The 24484-nt window shown below is 38.8% G+C and overlaps 1 protein-coding gene across 1 annotated transcript in view; it reads right to left on the bottom strand.

Annotated features, from left to right (window-relative positions):
* Positions 1–24484, bottom strand: part of LOC138599825 (cadherin EGF LAG seven-pass G-type receptor 1-like) — a 63378-nt gene that overhangs the window by 3918 nt on the left and 34976 nt on the right. The window contains exons 4-7 of the mRNA XM_069671581.1: positions 22157–22379; positions 20154–20269; positions 18387–18475; positions 582–739 (exon numbers count right to left, since the gene is read on the bottom strand). Coding sequence (XP_069527682.1) covers positions 582–739; positions 18387–18475; positions 20154–20269; positions 22157–22379 — 586 coding nt within the window. The remainder of the gene's footprint in view (positions 1–581; positions 740–18386; positions 18476–20153; positions 20270–22156; positions 22380–24484) is intronic.

The following is a 24484-nucleotide window of genomic DNA, read 5'->3' as shown; positions in this document are numbered from 1 at the left end:
TAAATAATGCATTCATAAACAGATTATCAATAAAAACAGATGTAAGGGGGCGTTGGTTTAGCTCAGTCGGTAGAGCAGGCGCCCCATATACAGAGGCCTCAGTCCTCGTCGCACTGATCGCAGGCTCAACTCCCGGTCTGCCGATCATTTGGTGCATGTCAGCCCCCACGCTCTACTCCCCACATTTCCTGTCTCTCTTCAGCTTTCCTATCGAATAAAGGCAAAAAGCCAAAAAAATAATCTTAAAAAAAAACACACAAAAAAAACAGATGTAAGTAATGAATAAATAATAGAAACAAATTCTACCAGTACACCTTTTAAAGCCACCTGACAGCTGGTCCGACTGCGATCAGCTGCAAGCATCATTATAAAAAACAGACGTTGCTTCACATGATGAATTGTAGGAAAGCACATCTTTTTTTCTCTACAAACATATTTCTTAATTTCCTCTCTAATTGGGTGATTTATTTCTGTGAAGTGTTTGTACATGGAATTTTAAAGTATTTAGATTTCCCAAAGAAATTAAGACTTAAGACACAAGGATAAAGATGAGTGGAAGAGAAATAGAGACCCCAGCTTACTTCTTCTGTCCAGTCTGAGTGCCCTGGGCGGCGCATGAGTAGTTGCCAATCTGCTTTCCAAAGCGAATTGCCATGGAGATGTCACAGTCATCTACAGCAACCACAGCCACCTTTTCTCCAGAGGGTCCATGAGGGATGCCTAGACGCCCAATGTTCGGCTGAAAATTAAACAGAATATAGTAAAAAATATTTTATAATACCTATTGCATATACATATTTATCAAATACATATTTTTCATTCATAAAGAAATTAAATTATAAAAATTGTCAAAACTCTGACCAATGGTTTAATAGAAGTTAACAACAGTAATTCCACTTTTACCCCAGCAGGTAATTCTGCTTACTTGTAGGTTATTTGAAATATTATGAATGTAAATAGATATGATGGAATCTTTGGTATGATTTTAAAAGTATCAAAATGTATTGAGTCAGTTATAGCTTACAATTAGCTAAAAGTAAAGAAGTTTCTATTAATGAAATAGATAGCACTTTAAAGGTAAATGTATAGGATAAATAGTTATAGTAAATAAATAGATAACAGTTAATTATTGGCCCATCTGTTGACATAGTTAGCTAATGTTAACAAATGGTTAATGATCAACAATGATACTAGTTGAAGTAGTTGCTGACAAGCAACAGATGAATAGTTGAAAATAATGAAAAATAATGAAAAAAAAATAGATAACTTGAAATATCTTAAAGCCAATGATAAATGGTTAAAATAGCAACATAATAGTTGGTTGAAATATCACAACATTTTGAAATTTCAAGATGAAATACTTTGCTATATGTGACAGCAAATGGTTGAAAGAGTTAATATGATAATACATTGTTATAATAGAAAACTCATAGATAAATTAATAAAAAGTTCAGCTTCTTCTTATCTTCGTATTCCTGATTGCCAAATTTTTATTTTTTTTTTTCCTGTGTATTGTTATCTTATATAACCAATTTTTAACTGAATTTAGTTTAAATATTTAATGCTTGATTTTTTTCTTTCTTTCTTTTTTTAATTCATTGTGAGAAACTTGGCTTGGACAGTCAGTACAGATCAGCACTACTGAAACCATGTCTAGCTGACTTTAGCTGACTTGAAGCAGAAGTTTACAGGCCTCTCTTGGCTTTAGATGACAAAAAGACCATTGTGCATTAGCTCGCAACTAATGATTACAAAGTAGGCTAATTCCTTCATCAAGGCTTCTGGCCGACAAATGTTGATCTGAGAAAATGTGGATCAGCTTAGAGAAACAGGCGGCCAAATAGCTTTTTTTTTTAAATATATATATATCTAACCTGAGACCAAAGTTCAATGGTTAAAAGTGAAGAACAAGACAGGATGTTGCAACAGATTTGAGCCATTTAGAGAAAATAAACTTTCTTTTCACTAATACATTTGATATAGTTTTTTTTTCTGCAACTTATTGACAGTAAAATTAATTTAAAAAAAAAAAAATTGTCTGTGAAGCTCATCTCAGACATTTAATTGCATTGTTTTTTTTCATATGAGTTTGAAGGAAATAATAATAATAATAAGACTATATTAAGGACACAGCGTGAGGTCCATAGCACTAAAAATATATATATATATATATAAAACATAACAGACAATACATACAGCAATACATAAACTAGTACATCAAGTGAGGCATCAACTAGATTATGACACAAAGGTACATACATTAGGTAGCTGTGTGTATGTACAGACTTGAGCGCCAGTGGCTCCACAATCTCGACGAGAACCGCACTGAGCTCCTCTCACAGTTACTCAAATACAATAAAATACCATTACCTGAAACTGACAACCTGCACATGAACCTGTACATAAGATTACGTATCACAGCGGAGCAGTTCGGCACCCCAACATTTACAAACATTTCACTAGCACTGCACCATCTTGGAAGTTTTAAAAGCATTCTCATGCCATCATTATAGGCCACGTTGAGTCTCTGCATGTTGCTTTTGCTATAAACACGCCACAAGTGGGCAGTATACATAGGGGTACAAAATGCTTTAAATAAAGCTGTCTTAACATTAACAGTGCACATTTTAAACTTCCGTGCGAGCATATTGGCTTGCGCGTATAACTTGCGACACTGTCTGTTAATATCTCTATTGTCCGACAGATCATTTACAATATGATGGCCGAGATATATGATCTCATTACATTCATGAAGAGCAATGCCAGATAAAAAGAATTCAGGAAAAACTAGTTTTCTATCACCTTTGCTGCTAACGATCATAATCTTACTCTTAATTGCATTATATTTGATGTCAAAGTCGAGACCATATTGTGAGCAGACATTCAATAGCTGTTGTAGTGCCAGCACTATATGGGCAGAAAATTACCAAATCATTTGCATACATTAGGTTATTAATTAACATAGAGCCAACCATACACCCTGTTTTACATGCATTCAACTGCTGTGACAAGTCATCCATATACACATTAAAGAGAAAGGGAGACAAAATTCCGCCCTGTCTCACTCCGTTGCTGACATAAAAAGGTTCCGACATAGAATTTCCCCATTTTATCATAAAGGCCTGATGAGCATACCAGTAAACCAGAATTCTTAGAATCCATTTTGGGACCCCTCTAAAACACAATTTATCAAACAGTTTTTCATGATTTATGCGATCAAAGGCCTTAGAGGCATCCATAAAACATATACAAATTGTGGAGTTCTGACTGTTGTATTTATCCAAGATTTCTTCCAAAGCAAAGATGCACATGCACAGTGCCATGTTTCTGTTTAAAGCTAAACTGGTTGTCACTTGTGAATATGTAATCTTTTAACCTGTTAAGGAGGATTTTCTCCAGTACTTTGGATACAATACTGGCTAATGCAATAGGCCTATGATTCTCCATACTGTTTATTTTGCCTGCTTTGTTTTTAATTACAGGTACTAATAATACAGACAGGATAGAGTCAGGCAGAATTCCATGTCTTAGTAAGCCTGTCAAACATATAGCAAGCAATAAACAAAGTTTTTTGCTGGCATATTTTAGATGTTCAGCAGTTATCTTGTCAGCTCCACACGATTTATTGTCAGCTAGTCCTAAGACTGCTGAGTGAACCTCTTCTAAATTGATAATTATATCTACATCTGTATCAATAGTACCCACTTCAAAATGATTTCTTCCAACACAGTTAAATAATTCAAAATAATGTTGTCGCCATATCTGAGATATATTATCAACACCACTAACCCCATCAATGTTTGTCGGTAAGGAGCTTTTACAATTATTCATACATTTGACCTCTTCTCTCTTCCAGAAATCCTTAACACTATTATTTTGCATCTTTTTGGCCAGTGAGTCAGATCTCATAGACTTCTCATTCCTTTTAATAAATCGCAGGGCATATTTGAAATTTGCATGAGCACGTTTCTTCTGTTCAAATAAAGGACCATGTCTGACTCTTCCCGATTCAACCCAGGCTTTGAATCCTTTTCTAGCTACTACATGAAGCTCTGCCACATAGTCATTCCAGCCAGGTTTGACATTGTATCCCTTAGACTGAGATTTATGAAATGATTTACTGGAGATGAGAAGTGACTCCACAATAGAATCATATAAAACACATAAATCATTCCCATGTTGTGGGTTCCCACATTTCACATTTCACATTACAGCATCTTATTGCATCTTTAGGTAATTCAATATTTCCGAGTAGGTTGTCAGTCCTAATGGTATATTCCTTAATGGCATCCTTAGTTATCTTAGACCAATCCAATTTTCCCAAAATTGTGTTATTTACCTCAGCCGATACCATCAGTATTTTTTCCACATTCAGTGATATGGAAAAAGGTATATGATCAGCAACGGCATAGTCATAGTAGATCTCCATGGCATCCAGGGAGGCATGTGCATCCGATGTACAGACACAATGATCCAGCCATGAAGTTGTATGCCATGCTTCACTGATGTATGTAAAACAGGTAAAAAAAACTTGCTTGAGAGGGTTAAGCCTCTGTCCGTGCAGAAATGCATTAGATGTCTGGCAAATAGAGTGTTCTCATCAGAAATATCTGCATTCATGTCTCCTAAAACAAGGATGCAGCTAGAGGCATTATCTTGAATAAAGGAGCTAACAAAGGCTAATCTATTGAGAAATTCACCCTCATTTAGATAACATTCATAAGGAGTATAAATATTTAATATAATAAACTTTGTATCATTGCAATTTATCTCTATTCCAATAGCCCAATCTACATCCAATCTAACCACTTTGATCACAGAATCGTATTTCTTTTTCCAAAGGATAGCCACTCCCCCCGGTATCCTCCCCTGGATTAATTTTGTACTGAGATCAGTGGTGGATTCACCAGCTCCATAAAAATCACAATGTAATGAATTTAGTCCTTCCAAGTCCTGTACAGCTAAAAATGTCTCTTGCACACACAGTACATCACAGTTCTCCAGGAGCTTGTCAATAATAAGGCGACGTGATTTATCCTCAGCACTGTGACCAATGCGAAGGCCATGCGCGTTATATGACGCTAACTATTGGAAATATTGACAAGAGCAAGAGAAAGAAAAAAAGAGGCATGAAAAGACAATGAATGTGCATGTGTTTGTCCTTTAAAAAACAGGAATAGAGTAATAAGACACTGGTGGGGCAGAGACACTGCACACAAGGGCAGAATAAATAAAAAGGAGCGCTAAACATTAGAGAAAGAACGATGGAATAAAATAGGGAGGTGGAATGACAAGAAATAAGACACTTGTAGAGACAGACAATAGAGAAACTGGCAGACAAAGAGAGAATGAGTAACAGAAGGGTGCAGTGCAGTGTCCTACATTTTTGCCTAGGTGGGCTCTGATCGGAGCATATTTTCCAACTCACAGGGAGTTTGTCCCTACACTCCCATCAACATGCCATGTTTCCACATATTCTACCAAAAACACTTTTCCACTTTCCATAAAGAGAAACAGAGTGGCCCATTCAACAGCAGAACAACTCTGATTATTTCTTTCTGTTAAACATCTGATCCCAATTGGCCTGTCATTCAGTCTCTAACACGCGTCTCCCAAACACATGCATGCCCGTTTCCCACACTGGTTTTTCAGACCCGGGAAGACCCGCTTATAGATGCCGATTGTGTCTGTTCTCATTGCCAGTGAAGTATTCTCCTTTCGGTCTCTTTACTGCTGCATCACCATCTGACATCTCAAACGCGCCCTAAACAGGGTTAGTAAACAGTGGTTACATCTTTATTGTTTGTATTACTCGTTCAGTTTATCAAACTCGGATGACAAATTTGGAACGATGTTCGAGCGCTGCTTGGACGGAGACGTGCTAAATTTGTAACTGAGATGACAAGAAGTCGCAGAAGTTACCGACAGAGCACGACATCGCGCCAGAGAGGGGTAGGAGATTAGTGTGTTGACACAGGTTTGGTGTTCCCACCAATGCCGATCGGAGCCAAGGCGATAATTACCCGGGTCTACTGAAGAGTCATTTGACCCGGGTCTGAATGCCGATTGTAGCCTTTCCCATTAAGCAAAAAAGCCGGACGTTAGTGGGTGTTAGTGGGTTTTTTGACCAGTGGGAAAGCGGCTACAGAGTGACAGCAGTGACAATAGAAAGCCTGACCTAGAGAGACCATTAACAGTGTTGTTAATAAGCTTTATGGAACATAAATTAACTCAATCATGTCCGTTATAAAACTTGGAACCTAAAAACCGAGGTCTGAGAGGATTTTAAAAAAAAAAGTAATCCAGGATGCATTTGATTTACATACATTAACTTAGATGTATCTATAATGCAAACATCAACATACAAAACCTTATTTTGTTACTGATTAAAAAATCTGTTGGATTTGGTTATTAACAATTTCTTATTAATTATAGAAAAAAAAGCCAAAGGAAAATATATTCTTTACTCTTGTTGGAGCCACCCACTGTTAGCTGAAATAACAAGTTTGAAATAAGAAAAGTAGGGCAGGAACTTGTTAATAACCATTTAATGGTTTCAGCTTTTTGAATGTAAGGATAGTAAATAAAATATATTTGGGTTTTCAACTATTGGAAAATTGTGATGAGCATTTTTAAGTTGTTTTTTTTTACACTAACCGATTTATAAATTAATTGTCCAAATAATCTGCAGATTTTAATAATTAGGTATAGTCCTATTCTGAAGTGTTAGTTTACTCACTCACTCAAAATACCCCCCTTTTTTAAGGAAAAGAAGTGTTGAAATAAATTGCATGTATAAAAACTATAAATACACTAAACATGCAGATTACTGCCTGTCAAAGCGGACATGATGTGAACCACTACCGCAGTCAGGATCAGGGATCAAGATTCAGTGACATCCAAAACACAGTTAAACAGCTTAGTCTAGAAAATACAATAAACATTGTTAAATCAACCAGTGACCATGAAAAGTGTGCATAATGTGAACACATCTACAGAGCGGATTAGAGGAAATACTGGTTGGTGATTATGTGTTTGTGCATGTGTTTAAGGACTATGGGGAGGATGTCTGCAGAATGTGTTTAAGCACGGGAAATTGGCAAGCGTGTGCCTGTGTGTGAGGCAGGAAGTGGCTAGTGAGGTTGCAGACAGCCACAATGTTCATTCTGATAATAAAGGAAAAAGGGCCTGCAGTGTTTTATTTTGTTTGGCTCCATCTACGTAAATGCCATTGTTCCTCATACATGAAAATAACATTTGATGGATATTTGAAAATGTGATATCTTGATCATTTAAGGTGGGCGTGGGTGTTTTGAGTTGTACTAAGGTAACACAAGAAAAGACCAAACATATTTTATCAAAAAGGATAAATATAGGCATATAACCAAAACCAATATTTCTCTCTGAAGTGTGTGTGTGTGTGTGTGTGTGTGTGTGTGTGTGTGTGTGTGTGTGTCTGTAAGGGTAAAGTTAATTTTTGGCCCACTCATGCATAGGCTATAGTGTGTCCTATCTTCCCTCCAACAGCAACATGCTGTCATGTCCACGTTACCTCACCTGCCCTCTGGCTATGTAAACCTAGAAGTGTGAATTTATTAAGCACATACAGAGGACACAAACAGTTCCCAGAGGATTTACACAAGGCTACAATGCCCTGTGATCAAGCCTATATGTTACTGCTGTCTTCATCTTCTCATCACACTTCTATCATTCAGTGTAACTAATGGACAGCGGCTATTGTTTGCTTGTAGCTTCCAAGCAGAAAAAAAAATGTGCAGAGGACCCCAAGACAGAGGCCAAGGTAACTGTATCCTATTTGGAACATCTTAAAAAAAAACCTTTTTACAACTTGACAAATGACAAGCATGGCCGCCTGCCTGTATACTTAAATGGAATAACCTTAGAATAAATGTTTTTCAATCAGGCTGTGGAGATTCTCAGTCATTCATGACATGGACAGGAAGTGTAATCCAAAAGGCAACTGGTCTGTCCTATGTGTTTTTTTAATCACTTGTTAACACATATTATACACACTCATTTTTATTTTACAAAAGACCTGTCATAGTGATGCTAATGCTAAGCAGTAAAGGCAGTGGCACAATAAAACTGAACTTAATGATGTTAATATAGATACAAGCAGTACGTAAGTGGAAAGAAATAAGAGGGAACAAAGAGGAGTCTCAAGAGGAGGCGCAATAGTAAGATCCATTAATGCCAGTACTATAGAATGGTAATAAACAATGTGGATGTTTTCTCCCTCTTAACGTCATTTCTACACTGCTTTAGCCTTTTTATCTAATCTTTTCTCTTCCCCCCAAATTCTGCTGTCTGTTGCCCTTTTACGTTAATAGAAGGTTAAGGTCATGCTAGTGAGGTGTGTAAAATTTCCTCCTTTTATAAAGTGATACATTCCTTCACATCACAGCAGGAAGAAGAAGATAGACACGAAAGAGAAAGGTGTATTTAGTTAGGTAGTCTTGTACAAGGCTATAACAGATTTATCAGATACATCTTCGTTTCTCAATGACACAATACTCATCGAATGTTCTTAATAACTGGCAATATAGTTATGTAGAAAAACAATCTCATATGTGCATGGAATGTACAACGGATGTGGCCGCTTTATACCCTCTGTATAGCTTTAATAACCTCTTCACACTTCAGAAATCAAGCTTTTACCTACCTGTATCTCAAAGCTAACAGGTTAAACTGTCTTTTACTTTAAATGTCACCTTTATCCTGGGACACTATAGGTGCTGAACGCTTGCTGGGTGTAGCTTAACAAACGCTAATAATTAAAATAGCCACAATATTGTTTGTAAAGAGGTCAAAACAGTTGGACCGGTATACCAGGCCACTAAAAAGGAGGAAAAAAAACAGGATTCCTGGGAAATATGAAAACCCAGAAAAACATGTCCAAAGGCCGACATTCATTTTTGGAAAACATTGGAAATATATAGTTTGATTTCTTAAAACATATGCAAAAGTTGTTATACCTTATTGAGCCATGTAAAAGTTGATGGATCCAGATGCAGGTCTGGTGTAATAACATACAGTAAGTGTTTCCATGAATGTGTTCAGATTTTAAAGCAGTATAAAATAATGCTGTCTCTGGCAAGTAATATTACATCCAACCCCTCTCATATTTTATTTGAAGAATATCAGCTTCTGCCAGCAGGCAGAAGATTTAGAGTCCCACAGGCTCAACTGAATAGACTGAGCAACTCCTTTGTCCCTCAGAGCCTGTTCACATTTGGTATTACGCATCTGTCCTGGGTGATCCGATCACAAGTGGACAGCTCTAAGCCTGCAGTTCACACCTAGCATTAACGAGCCCCTCAAATGCGTCTTCAGTGACCACTTGTGATCGGATCTCACTTTCCCGCTCTGTATGCAAATAAACATGGACGCTCGTCTCCTTCATCAGACTTATCATATAATAATATAAAACATCATATGAAAGAAAGTGCGATGCAGACTCGCAGCACAGAGGAGAAAGAGGAGGAGAGCTGCTGCGCACGAGCACAGGGGAGGGAGGGAGGGAGGGAGGGAGCGGGTGATTAAGAACTAGAGTGACGACGTGATATAAAACTTAGTTTGATCATGAAGCCTGATGTTTCTCCTTAGCTCTGTGTTTATCAAATATATGATACATATAACCTATGATCTGCACACGGGTATAGCCCCTGCTCGTGTCATTCACGGCATGTGATTGTGGTTTATACTTTTTGGTAACTGTGTGCGAAAATACGGGACAGATCACGACTGCTATTAAGCCAGGAGCAGAGCATGAAACACACACAGATCTGTTTCCTCCTCACTGCGCTGCATGACATATATATATCTGGACGTCATGAGACGCAAGACAAATTTCAGAAAACTCTGACAATAAAGTGAAATCTATTCTAATCTAAAAATCGATCTAAAATCTAAAACATTTCACTAATGATACCAGGGTTACATAAATCCATCTTATTCTGGTGAAAGGGGAGTGCAGAAACATAAAGCTCACTTATAACATTATTCTCTAATTGAAACAAACCACTAAAAAATAGTAGGGACCTTAGTGCAGCACAAGAGAAGACTCAAAATAAGAACTAAAAATAAATCACTTAAACCAAATTACAGTCTAAACAGAAGCATGTGAGTCCAATGACATTTGCTGTCCATGCTCATTACAAGAGCCATCTCAGCATCAACAATCCTCTCTGATATATAATATGTGCTTCTGCCACACTTCTGCCAATGAAAACACAATCACTGCAGTCTACCTAACTGTCTGTTTGCCTGGCAAGACTCAGACATGTTTCTTTCCCCTGAACAAATCTCAAAGAAGGACGCAATGAGAACTGGAAGATGTGACTGTTACTGTGTCATTTTTGCTTATATACCACTGCTGGATTTTTTAGATGTGATTGAAGCTTCACCCTACAGATGGAGAAATAGGACAGATACTATTCTAGACAAGGACAGTGTTACAAAGTCAGATAAACATAACATGAATACATACAACTCTGATAGCAGTCAGATGAATAAGATACAGTAGCAATTCCAGGACAGAGAGCTGTTCTGCAATTGGACCACAAGGCTCACAAAAATTGCTATTACTGTCTCAAAACTGTCCATACCTTTTTTATGAAGCCAGACCCCTGACTGGTGCAGAGAAAAATAAGACAATTTTGCACAGCAAACACTGGAAAAAAAGTTCAACATGTTGACAAAACTACAAAGCACCAACCTTCAAAACTCTGTATCCACATACACAGTTCTGCATGTGTAAAAACTCTTTATCAAGCTCCCCGAAATTAATAAGTTTATTTTGTTAACTTCATGCTAATATCTAAATTTAGTTTTAAAAGAAGAAATTGAGAGCACCTGTACAGGCAACACCATGCTGAAAGTTTGGTTTTTGAGTTTCAAGGAACCATGTTTTAATAATTGGGTGCTTTTTTTGTTTACATTGCACACGTGCACCATGTTGCACATGTATGCACACAGTCCCATAGTTGACATGATAAACATTCCTGCCAGCAGTGTGAACCTATTACCGTGAGTCACACAAGACAACTGCAAGCTGCAAGATAACTTGGTTGTAACTGGCCCAAATTGGTAAATGGTAAATGGACTGTACTTATATAGCGCTTTTCTAGTCTTTGCGACCACTCCAAGCTGCTTTTACACTACATATCACAGTCACGCATTCACACACACATAGGCTGCTACATATAGTGCCCAACTGTCAATCAGTTATAACATTCATACCCATTGGCTATGCCACTGGGAGCAATTTGGGGTTCAGTGTCTTGCCCAAGGACACTCGACATGTAGCCTGAGGAAGCTGGGGATCGAACCTCCGACCTCCCTTTGACAATGTGTTAGGAGGACACCTTTTGCTGAAAAACACTATGGGCCCTATCGTACACCTGCAGTGCGCAATGCAAGTGCTATTGCTATTTTCCATCTGTCGCAGTCGTCACTTTCACGCCCAGTGCCCACGTTGTGTAAATAGCAAGTGATCTTGTGCCCACGATAGCGCCCATGGGCGTGTTTAAAATAAGGTCAGTCGGGTGGTGCGTTGCTATCGTAAGTATGCAGAAAACGACTGCACCATAGACCAACAAAAACCTAGTCTAAAGCCTAAAGTCTATGGCGCAGTCTGTCTCTGCTATTTAAAGGGCGCATTATGGGCATTATCTGGGAGTTCACAACCCGCAAGTCTCTACTTTTTACTCACACAGGGATGCACAGCGCCGCTTCTACTCATAAGGAAAAAGCAGTGTATTTGCAGATAAAATTAAATAATGTTGTTTATGGGACTGTGAGACTGCCTGCTTTTGCTTCCCTCGTCTCCTAAAATCACGATACTGCTTTCGGTTTGTTACCGATCTGGTGAGAAATGCCCGAAGACGTGGACAAGCTCACCGCTGCCTCCACACATACATGCTTCTACTCAGGGAGATTCCTTCTCGTGTCTGTGAAGGTTCAAACTCATCTAGGTCATGGTAATTCTAAGCTTGTTTCACCTCTCATCCGAAAGTCTAAAGTTCTAAACTGACTGGTGGGCAGAGCTAGAAATTTAAGCCTCCTGCTCGAGCCACGCAAGAGCCTAGATGCCTAGACACCAAGCTCTGCATCATGCATGCTCATTCTGATGCACGCTCTCACTCATACATGCAGAAACAGACACACACTCACACGCGCAAATTTGAGATAAATGTATTTTAATCCTCAAACATAACTAGCTGTGGCCATGACAATTGTGCCCAGAGATATTATTACACTGTCCATTGTCCATTGCGCATGCACTGGAGAATACAGCTGTGTGATCCAGCAGCAAAAATAAGTAAATAATAATTTTTATTAATTAATTTTTTGTTTCTGCTGGGCAGTGGGACATATATATATACGGTGACCTGTGTGTGTTCTGCGTATGCAAGGCTGAAATCTGCCGTGTACATAGCAACATGGGAATGAGAGCTGACACTCTGATTGGTTTGATTGATGTTATGCTGAAAACACACTTATGAATAATCCAGGGACTTAAACCAACCTCTTTGCGCCTTGCGTCTTGGTTTGCATCCAGATTGTGCACTGTATAACTAACAAAAATGGGTCGGACACACCCTTAATCACTTAGCGCCATGCACTTTAGACTGTCAGCCGTGTAAATAGGGCCCTATATGTAATTGAAATTTGGTTTGTTCGCAAGAACACTTTACAGGTTACTTTGAAGTCGGGAGACAGTCATGTTATTTGGGACTTGTGTGAAGCAGGCCAAAAGCAGCACATAACATCTTAACTTATCAAGGAAACAAAACCGGACAGACAGATGAAAGCAAGGTCACATTGCAATTAAGTCCACAAACCTTCTACATCCACACCAAAACCAGCAAACCAAAAAAATCTACTAAAGCCTCTATTGTTCACACCAGACCAGAGCCAGACTAAAAAGAACTAACACCCTAGAGTTAGACGCAATGTTTCCTGCATATCCATTGTAAGCATGTACTGTAAAGTTAGGCAAGTAGACTGTACTAGAAGAAGAGCAAGTACTGATTGAGACCCTAGGGGGGAAAGTACCAGCGGTCACTAGGCTAGAGGTCAGAGGTTACCTCCTTCTGATTGAGCTCCAGCCAGGCAGTATAGAGCGGGAACCGCAGAGCCCCACTGGAGTCCACCAGACTCCCCCCTTCCTGGGAGAGAAACACCGTGAGAGAAAGATACCGCGTTAGACCTGCAGCCCACAACCAAGCCACGTCACTCACTATTTGTGTGTGTTGGATGTTTGTGCATGTTTTCTTGTGAAAGTCAGATAACTTGACTTTAAAAATGTATATATTCATAGTGTTTTGTGCATGTACTGTATTTCAAATGTGTATTTACATGTATGTACAGCCCAGCAACATACTGCATATGTTTGTAAAGATGCATGCATGCTGAAGTGTCTTTGCTTGGATTTGCTACGAGCCAATTTGCCAACAATAACAACATCCAAAGTCAAACATATTTCACTTTGTACCCACTTCAAAAACTCTTACAACCACCTCAGACAATAGGCTCCAAGACATCTATGGCAGATTAATATCACACTGTGAAACACTATGCGTTGCAAACAGGTGAAATTTACAGGAGGAAAACAAAGGGAAAGCCTAAAACTAGCTTCCACAGTTGCTTTTTAAATACAATGTGTGTGTTTGTGTGTGATGATAACCTTAAAAGTCTGAAGAATGTGGAAACCTCTGTCAAGAAGAACAAAGAATTAACATGGCCTCTTCCTCTACAAACACATCCTGCCGGGGAATGTAAAGTCTGGTGCTTCACCTCCAAAAATAACTTAACCTTTCTAAAAAGAAAAGAAAATATAAAAACCTACACCCATGTCTGGTCACAAACACATGATGTCGCATCTCACGTCATGCGTCAAACACATAAGCACATTGTTCATGCCTACCCACAACTATTGAAGTGCGAGTGTGTGTATGTGTGTATTGCCATGACACTGTGTAACACCTAATAAGGCATGGTCTGTCCCTAAGACATTGTGGCCACCCAGAAAACCACATGTGGCTCTGACTATCACCAATAAAAATACAACACAAGGAGATGACAACTCCAAACCACTTAGCTACGATCCAATGTAAAGACTTGTGTGTGTGTGTGTGCGCGTGTGTGTGTTTGTGTTTTTCACTGCATATCTGCTTGTCATGGAAACTCAATAAACCCTGAAAATTCATCAAAGAGGCTTGAAAGAGAGATTGAAAATACAAAGAAGAGAGGGGCACCTATTTATTTAAAAGCAAAGGTAACATTAAGAGCAATTCTCTTCATGAAGAGCATTGACAAAAGCTCTACCAAACGCTGTCACACTATTACTATGTAAAACTAATACTATAAAAACCTGTGAACATGTAACATTATGTATTGTAATATAATAATCAGTCAGTGTGGTCACTTTCAAAAGGGGAAAATAAACCTCACCAACTCTGCAGTCATCTGTTTCAATATGAAAAAACTGAATATAGCAGCTTTAAAAATATGTCTCCCAATCTTCAAATCACAATTGCAGTATGAACATGCTTGTAAACTTAACATCAAAATTAATCGCAGGAGTTAAATAATAAAATATAGTCATTTATAATTAGCAAAAAAATTGAAAATAAAACAAAAACGGGTGTGGGTTTTGAAAGCATTAAATCTGAATAGCTCTTGTGTTCTACAGCAGCACATGAACAGAAAAATCATTGAAGGCAGTATATTGCTGTAGTGTCAAAGGCGTCTCTGTGTCAAAATCAAGTTTTCAAAACTTTTGATACAGTTTTAAAATATTGAAGCCAGACCTGTCCTTAGTCAAGTCACTTGAGACAGTGACTGGTTGAGTTACATTCAGAGTTTCAGCAGTCCTGGAATGCAAAGATACCCACACAGTATATCTTAAACGTACTTCAAGCTATGCTGTGAAGTAATTTGCACTTATGTTCTGATGATTTAAGTCCTGCCCTATAAACAACACAAGGGTGAGAGCGAGAGAGCGAGAGAGGGAGGGACAGCAGAAACAGAGTGAACTTTTGGTAATCACTGATGATAAGAGCCAGCTAAGCCTGTCTGGGAATGCTGCCTGCACACCATAGATGTAAATTTCATAGCCCATATTTGCCAGTGTAACAGTATTAACATGTCCATCAAGCAGTGTAAGGCTGGTTGATAAAAATACCGCAAACACACAGGCATGTTCATGTCTGTTATCATACTCAATTTGGAACAATTTTAATGGATCATGTTGAACTAAATTATAGTTGACTCATAGCTGGCGTTCACAGTTTACTGGTTCACTCACTTTTCATGCTTATCCAAGGTAAAATAACTTACAAAAGAATATATAGGACTGTAAAAATAGCTGTTGTGAGATTATGGTTGTGGTTTTGCAAAATATCAAATCGAAATTAAATAAATCCAGTTATCCTTCTCTATCAGGCAAATATTTTCTTAAAGTAATCCTTGCAGGTGGTCTGACAGATAATATCAAGTTACAACCAACATCCTGTCCAGTGTCCAGCTTAATTACATAATTTACTACAACCAGAGACATCATTTCTTGCGGTAAGAACACGTTAAAGCCCAAGCCCTCTTGACACTCTAAGAGTACTCATCTGCATGCCTTTTCTGTGTTTGTGTGTGTGTGTGTGTGTGTGTGTGTGTGTGTGTGCTATTTAGATTTGCTTTGCTTGATATAGATGTATGTCCACACACACACACACACACACACACACACACACACACACACACAGTCAGAGTAGCTATCTATTTGCCTGACCCACTCTTTTGCAAACACACACACACACACACACACACACACACACACACACACACATTTTTCTAACCGACCCAGATCATTGCAACAATGGCAAGTCCATGTCTGTTGTCATGCCAACCCTCCCCCAACTTTTCACATCTGTTTTTTAGAAGAGTCACCCAGGCTCTTCTTAAGAGAGTATCAGCAGCTTAAAAAGGGGGCACCCTGTACAACCCTGCACAACTTCAATTGCCTCATCATCTGACCCAATAAATCAGCGTCCATGCATGCATGTGAGTATTGTGTGTGTGCCGTTAGGACCGTTAAAAACCAACTGAAGCTCATGTGAGAAGAACAACACAAGTTTTTAACACATTTGTATTCTCAATAAAAAAACACACTGCTTGAACAAACAGAAAGGAGAAACTACTATTTTCAGAAACCCATTAAAACAGTCTTGATTAAAAGTTAATGTCCAAGAAAACACTGGATGCAACTGGCTGTTGATCACTAAACAGTAGGCCTATATCAATAATCAGAAGCCATCTTGACCAGAATCTCTTCTCATATTATAGCTGAAACTCTTACAAAGCTCCAGGAAAGATAACTTAAAAGAGAGGGAACATCATTTTTGTGTGTGAGTGTACATGTATGCATGTGTGTATGGCATATGTATGGATTACATCACAGTTCACCTATTTGGCTCTGATCTCTCTAGTCTCTCTGGGCTATGCAAGCAATGCTACCTACAGACAAATGTGCATGCTCTTTCATGCACGGCAGACATATGTGTGACTTCACTCATGTCCATACATTCACATGTCAACACATCTAATCTATTGTGAGAACATTACTGCTTTCTGCTATATACATTTCAACTAATCCCTTCAGCAACTGACGTGGGATTAAATTACCATCAGTCAATCCAACTTCTGATCATTCAACACATGAACAAAAGTTGATACTTTGTCAGGGTTACAGTCAGCCTTAGGCTAATTCAATGGAATGTGTCACCTGCTTTGCAAATCACCGCTCTGTATTGAGACTGACATTGGTGTAACACACATCCCCCACTATACATGCTTATAATACTATGATACACTCAAAGACTGGTGTGTGACTGTTTTCAACATGCAAGTTTATCCATACATTCAATGGAGACATCCCTACAAACAGTAGACCCAATGGCCAAAACAAATTGAGGTAGTCTTCAGTGCCCACAAACTGAACCCTACAAATACAGTAATACATGTGACAGTTATTTGCCCTGTAGAAACTTAAAAACAATTGTCTCTAGCATCACAAATGCAATGCTGTAGAACATGCAGACATATAGCCTAAATACACTTCAAGAAACAAATACAATTGTGACCCTGCATTATGGCAGTCTGACTTATGCCCTTTGATGAATACTTCCCTGTCAAGGCAGAGTATCCTATGGGCTCTGTAACAGGTAGACACAAAAAAGGGGTGAACAACTGAAATCTGAGAAGGTGTGCAGTGTGGGCTAGCGTCAGGCCAAGAAACAAGTGCTGCTGAAATACGATGCTAGAAGTCTTGGTTCAGGCCAGTAATGCAACAGCCTTCAGCGCTGCATACATGTAGGAAGAGCCACAAAGGAAAGAGATTCTAAAAAAACAGTGCATGAAAAGAGGGATTGAAGTCTGGTCAGAACATGGCATATGGCATGCATTTCAATTAGTTTTCATACATTATCCTTTCTACTACGGTATGACACTGAACAGAAAATCCCACATGCAGCTGACGAACTGCAAATTTTCTGATGAATTATATTGTTGATAACCAGACATAAAATACAAGATATACGTACATATTCGGAAGGCCATTGTTGTAATAGTTCCTGTCTGGTTAAACGTTATAAGAAGAATAGCTGCAGGCTCTGGAAGTTTGTTAGAAATTAACACCAGCAATTGACTGCAATGTAAGCCCTTCTAATATAAAATTACAAATTAAGTAGATACATGAGCTTGGTTGTGAAATAATCGCTGTCTCTTTCCTGGGATTGGATTTAGTAACGAAGCAATAAGACACTCGTGGGAATATCTTGAAAAAACACTTTAGACTCTATGAATGAAACTAAATGTCTTGCTATATAAACGAAATGCGTGATATTGTACCTTCATGAAAGTATCCATATGGAGACATTACACCAGAAAATCACATAAGCTGTTTAGTGGGAAAATAGCAGTTAAACTTTTGATCCTGGCACTTCTTGAAAGAAAGTTGTACCATATATCAGTGAAAAGGGTAAGGCAGAGGGGTGAGCTAGTGGGAGAGTTAAAGATGCAAGTTAAACTTGCACTTTTATATAATCTCCTGAATGTGTTGTCAAGGTCATTTGCCTTGATTAAGCCGATCAAAGAAAGCCAAATTTCATTCACTTAACTTCCGCTATACAATAAACGTAAAAATTTTTAATTGGCTAATCGTGGTCTTGATTAATATTCAACTTGATTTATTTTAATCTCCAAAGCAAACTATCGTGTTAAATTTATGTTCTACCCACATCTCACATTTTCAGGTAAAAATTCTACTGGAGATTGCACAGGGGTCAGATGGGCGATGACTTCCTTACCATGTTGTAGTAATGAAGCTGGACAGAGTGCCACTGGCCGTCACTGACCCCGCCTGGGATGTAGGGAGACACTGTGGTCTTCGTTTCTCCTGGATGACGGGTGGAAAGGGGGAAGAGAAATGTAATTAAATGGTTTAGCAAATATTTTGCATACTTTCAGGTCAGTATCTTGAAAGTAGCAAACGTTACATTTCATTGTGAGGTACAATGTGTTACAATCATTAATTTAACATTAATAACAATTATAATTTTTAGCTGTGACATGCTTTCATAATATGTTGCTTAACTAGCACAATAGTCATAAAGTCAACCAACTGACCTCATATCTTTTTATAGTTAGCTGACATGAGCGAAAGCTAACTAACTGTAGTTTGGAATTGAGCGAGAATTAAACTTTTCATTTAGAAAAGTTGAATATTGTTCCCTTTAATGTAGCTTAATTATAAGAGATGTTTTTTTTTTAAATGTCACTCAACATATTCCACAGGCTTTAAATGCGTTTATTTATATTTTGAAACACAAACTCTGTGTCCTAACCTGACATACTCAGACCCATGCATACAGATACACATGCACCATGATCATAAATCAACTGTCAGTAGAAAGTCAGTAGTTGTCCACAAAATGAATACCTTTTAGTGAAAGGGTTGCAGAGCACAATGACAGAACTTTTACTAAGAGTTTACTCTGTTTGTCAAGGAAGGGAGGAGCCTTGGCAGGGATCCATTGCCCTGGAAATCAGTAAACAGCAACTCTGATAAATAATGTGTGTGTCTTAGTGTGCATGAGAGTCATTTTTTTGGCTGTGCATGTTAGCAAAAGGGCAAAGTGTGTGATTGTATGTCCTTCTTTTCCTTTGTGTATACTACACTGCATAAAGATAGAAAAGCATTGAAGGAGAAACCAAAAAAGATCCTACTCCTCTGAGTTACCATGATTCATAGAGTATTGACTTTGATGAGTCATGCATTTAACATTTAGTCATATTTCAGTTTTGAAGTGGTGCACAAGGACTTGGCTTTGCTCCTAAATAGGCTTCGCCCAACATAATCATATTGAACTGAATTCCTCCTCTCTGTATGGCACCATGGGAAAGTAGATTGGCTTTGAAAACAACATCCACCATTCCAAAAAATATGTGTTTGATCTGCAATCCAACGGTTACCAATATTAACAAAGATTGAGGGTGTGTGTGAGTATGCGTGTGTAAGTGCATATTTGTGCGTGCACGCATGCTTCAAACATCCTTAAAACTGCATTTCTTTTTTTAAATAGTAAGTTTTACAGTGACCCAACTGGTGGGCTTTAGCCTCTGTGTGTGTGTGTGTGTGTGTGTGTGTGTGTGTGTAAGAAGTAGGTGTTTTTTGGCTAGTTCAGTGTCTGTGTTATCATCAATCAGTCTGGCAGTTCGCTCTCAAAGCAAGCAGCTGCTCTCAATATATCAAATCAAACCCATCCCTCTAACATTTACATACAGAAACACTAAAATGAACATGTTCAAACTAAATTACTTTGGATGCATGGAAGCACTAAAACAAACTCACAAAACACACAAACACAAACACCACGTGTTGATAAGAGTGGTTTAGCAGGATCTTTGTGGCAAAGGACAAATGTACGTTTTAGTATATGTAGAACGTAGCTGATAACAATTATTTTGAATGGCCACCACACTTTTACTGGCATACACACAAACACACACACTCTCACACACACACACACACACACACACACACACACACACACACACACATTATGAGCCCTCACCTCCTGAGAAGGTTAGCTGAATCTGCTCGTCAATGATCTCCACAGCAATGAAGTCGTGTTTTTCATTGAATCTGCCGTTGTACAGAAGCAAAGCGTTTCTTTCTCTTGTTGCAAACCTGAAGAGACAAGATAGAATTTTAGGGCTTTTTTAGATTATACAGTGTTGAAATCAACCCGAAAATGTAGATACAGAATGAGGTAGGTTTTTAAACACTTACATTGTGTAGCACTTAAAACGATAAAACAGTGGATATTCAGGTTTATCACAAATGTTTGCTTGAGGGAATTTCAACTGTGTATCTCTGCTCTAGCTCATGTTTCCTGTCAAATTTCTAAGCACCTATCCAAATCAAACACACAAGGCCTGAGAACCTGAAGGCCTTGCAAAGAGCTTTATGAGGAAAGAGCTGTAAAGCTCTTGAGGAAAAGTCACTTGGAAAAGAAAAGGCAGGATGTGGATAGCCATTGCGGCTGCAGAGAGGATACATGAGTGTATCCCTTTGTGAAAGGGAGAAAGGCCCGGTTAATGAGCTACAACCAACTCATGAGTGTGCTCTTTAAGGGTACAAAGTTCACATGTTGCTTTTTGTGTGTTATTAGTGTAAGGTGAGGGCAGAGGAGTCAGCCGGCAGATGCCAGTGAGGCCATCAGGGCAGGAAGTCAGGATGGCTGTAGCCAAACACTGATAAAAGAAAGTCATCACACTTTCCTGTTTTCACTGCATTGCAAGCCTTTCTCAACGTCACGTTGTCTGAACTCACATGATCAAACTCATAAAACATTTTAGTGGTAACAAAACATACACTCGTAATTCTTACCCACATAATATTTTAGTGGTAAATCAGGGCTTTTTTTGAGCAGTTTCAAAAGCACATCAATGAGCAGCAAATTCAATTGGAGTTTTTGTGTATCCTCTTTATACTGCTATGTGAATGTGCGTGTGTGTGTGTGTGTGTGTGTGTGTGAGTGTGTGGGCGCGCCCATTGGGAAGAGTGTAAGGAGACACAATGGGAAAGTGTGTACATGTGTGAGCACCCCCAAGTTGACACACTTTAGCTACCTGAACTAAACTGTGTTTATATGTGCAGCTCATTTGACCTTTTATCACAGACATGTATTGCTATTACTGTGCTGTGAAAGGTGTGTGATGTCCTGTCCAAATTCTTATATATTGTGGATATTCTTTATTCTTCATGGAGTACAAAATTCCTACAAGCGTCTCATTTTTTAAGAGCAAAACTCTTAAAAAGTTTTTAACTGGTCTTTTTTTAGCCTTTCCAAAAAAACAACAGCAAAAGTATGACCATGTGTTTATGCTGCACATTAGCATGACCAGCTAACTAGCTTGATGTACTCTACTACTATTACAATAGTAAAGCATGAGTATGCAGAGTCATACATTTATATATATATTTTTTCCATATAAGCCGTACCTGATGAAGATGCTGACTTTTTATGAGAGACCTTTTTATGCAGTCATCAATACAATGCATTTAAACCATTTTAAAAGTTACAAGCAAGTCAGCTAGAAACAATTAAAGCTCCTGTGAGGAACTTTGAGTTTTTGTTGATTTTGGCGCCCCCGGGGGACAAATCCGTACCTCTTTTCTCTTTCCAGATTTTGTCCTGTACATTCTCTACACTGCGCTCCTGAAATTTTCCCGACATTGTGTGGGTGGGCTGCAGGTATTACTCAGGAACATTAACCACAAGCGAGTGGGCGGGGTAAGGAAGTTTATATCATGCGACTGGTGCAGAACCAGAAGAGCAGCACGTAACAGAATGATTAATAACATCAACCAAGGTTGAAGACGAAGGATCGGAAAGAAGTAACAGCAGGCAACATATACTAAGCTGTAAAAGACCTAACAAACAGTCTGTCACCTTTATCTTTCACAGAAGTGCTTCAACATATGTAAGAAAAGAATGGCACGTTGTGTAAATTGGTTAGGACAAAAACAGTGAAAGATTAAACAAAGGAAGGAAGGAAAGAAAGTACTCACGTGAAGGAAACAGTGAAGTGGAACCTTTGACGCAGGCCTCGAAAGGTGATGAATGACCGCCCAGGGAAACTGCGGGTGGTCATCTCACAGTAGGGCTTTTCGTACTCCCCTTCTTGACACTGGCACATGAAACCACCTGCAAGGCGGTTGACGCACTGTCCCCCGTTCTTACACACACCAGGTATACAGCGGCCCGATGATGCATTCAGCTCGCAGTGCTCACCTATGTGAAAATAAGAGGGATTTACACCTTTAGTGCGGTCTTGGACAATTCTGGGTTGTCTGGAAGTATAAGGTTTGTATTGTCAATGCAATCATGGATAAATTACCTGTCATCACATCATTTCATCAATTCATGATTATGATTTAATCTTTTCTGTGAAGCATGTTGTCCACAGTTGACTGAAATACAAACTTATCGGTTGTGTCATCTGTATGGAATCCAGTTGTTTTAACCAGTTGTCTTTAATTCTTTTTCCCACCCACAGGGATAAATAAAGTCAAGAATACTTCATTTGGGAAGTGCAAGTCTTAGCTACACTGTAATTTGGTGTTACGTGGACAGAAGCGAAAGGATGGGAGAAAAAAGAAGAGTTAGGGAGTGACAAAGGAGAAGTGGGGAGAATTAACAGAAGAAGGATAAGATATTAATTCTTTAACTAAAATCCATGGCTGAACTCATGTTAAGGCTTTTACATTACATAAAAATCTGATAAAACTGTAACTGATTATGTTCAGGTTTTTTAAGAAAACTTAAAAAATGATGTTATGCTAATCTGGTCTGCTGCCTGGATGCTTCAATGCGCCACACTGACGAGCCTACGGCAACATGTGGTTGAGTATGAGTGCATATGGTATTTAGTAGTAAGTGTTAGCAGTAATTAATGTATATATGTGAATATGTGAATCATCATGACTCGTTATTAGTTGCTGATGTGGTAATCATTAATGGATCTGTTTAAACCAATATGGATATGGAGATGTGGATAGGATGGTACATTTCAAGTTCATGTCACTGTGCCAGAGGAAGTATCCATGGAAATAAAAAAAATATACCAGACAAGTCAAACCAGTGACTTTCCTGCAGGCTTAATTGAGGTGAGTTACACAGCAACCCTGAGCCTGTATTCTAGACAGTAACCTGCACCAACCCACCATCTATGATCCAAACAAACTATGTGTTGTTTTGCCTGGCTGTATATTTACAGTTGGTCTATGCATGGTCAAATTCTCGAGGAGACTAAACACACAAACCAGGCTAACAAGTTGACTTTAAATTAGCTCTGGAATTGCCATAAGTCTGTCCTTAAGAGTATGAATAACTTGAAGGCTGCATGTTGATGACAAATTCATTTTATCACATTATCCAATTCAGTTTCTTGGTGTAATGGGGCTTGCCATGGGAAATTCCTGTTAAATGACCATGTGACTCTTGCTAAGTACAAGTACAGAGAGTTGGGTCTGGTTTCCTGGCTCATCTCATATAAATTCCTGTACTAATACATCAGCAGACCTCTTTCTCAGTCGCATCATTTGTGATGTGCGCTTGTGCGTCCAATGAAGTGCTGTAAGTCATCTTTCTGTCCAGACAAGATCTCTTTGCCCGAGACACACAAAAAGCTCCAACACCACAGCCTGGAACCAGCTAATGGCCTTTCTCTCCTCAGCATAATCCTTTTTTTCGAGGTTGAATTATAAGGATCTCTTTCCCTGTAATGTAGGAAACCCAAGAAGCACAGAACGGGGCCCCTGTCATCGGGCCCATTATGGCCTCTGACTATCTGGCGTTGAACTGTGACCTTCAAAGCGGGGACACAGAGACATACGTTAGGAAAATATGATGGGTGGAGAAGATGGAAATGTAGAGTAGGAGAAGAAGGCGAGCCATAGCCAATAATTGACAAAAGCAGGTATAATCAGGTAATTACATCAGATAAGATACAGGAAGAGAGGGAGAGGAGAAGTAAAGTGTTGTGAGAGACAGAGGGAGAGGAGGGATGACAGCTGTCAGAGACCCATAGGCTCTATTAGGGGGAGACAGCCAATCAGGTATCATATTTACAAAGAGGAAGTCTGGGAGGAAGATCACTGACATGGGGAAATGTTTGGGAAAATGATTTCAGTGGGAATGATGAAAGCTTCAGACGCTTCCCATTAATTATCCAACATGTGAATGCCATGCAGAGTCACTGTTGCTGCCAGCGTCCAGGCAGAGTTAGGTTTCCTTGTAATTTTCTCGAAATGTGTGTAAATGCCAGGTTTTAGGTTGAAGGTACCTTGCAGATTTTTCTTGTAAACAAAAACAGTGATGTTATTTAGTAAATCCCA

The sequence above is a fragment of the Semicossyphus pulcher genome, unplaced genomic scaffold, assembly GCF_022749685.1.
Source record: "Semicossyphus pulcher isolate SPU_LCO1_2020_fin unplaced genomic scaffold, fSemPul1.0.p SCAF_20, whole genome shotgun sequence".
Taxonomy (NCBI): domain Eukaryota; kingdom Metazoa; phylum Chordata; class Actinopteri; order Labriformes; family Labridae; genus Semicossyphus; species Semicossyphus pulcher.
This window is presented reverse-complemented; position numbering and strand designations above follow the sequence as displayed.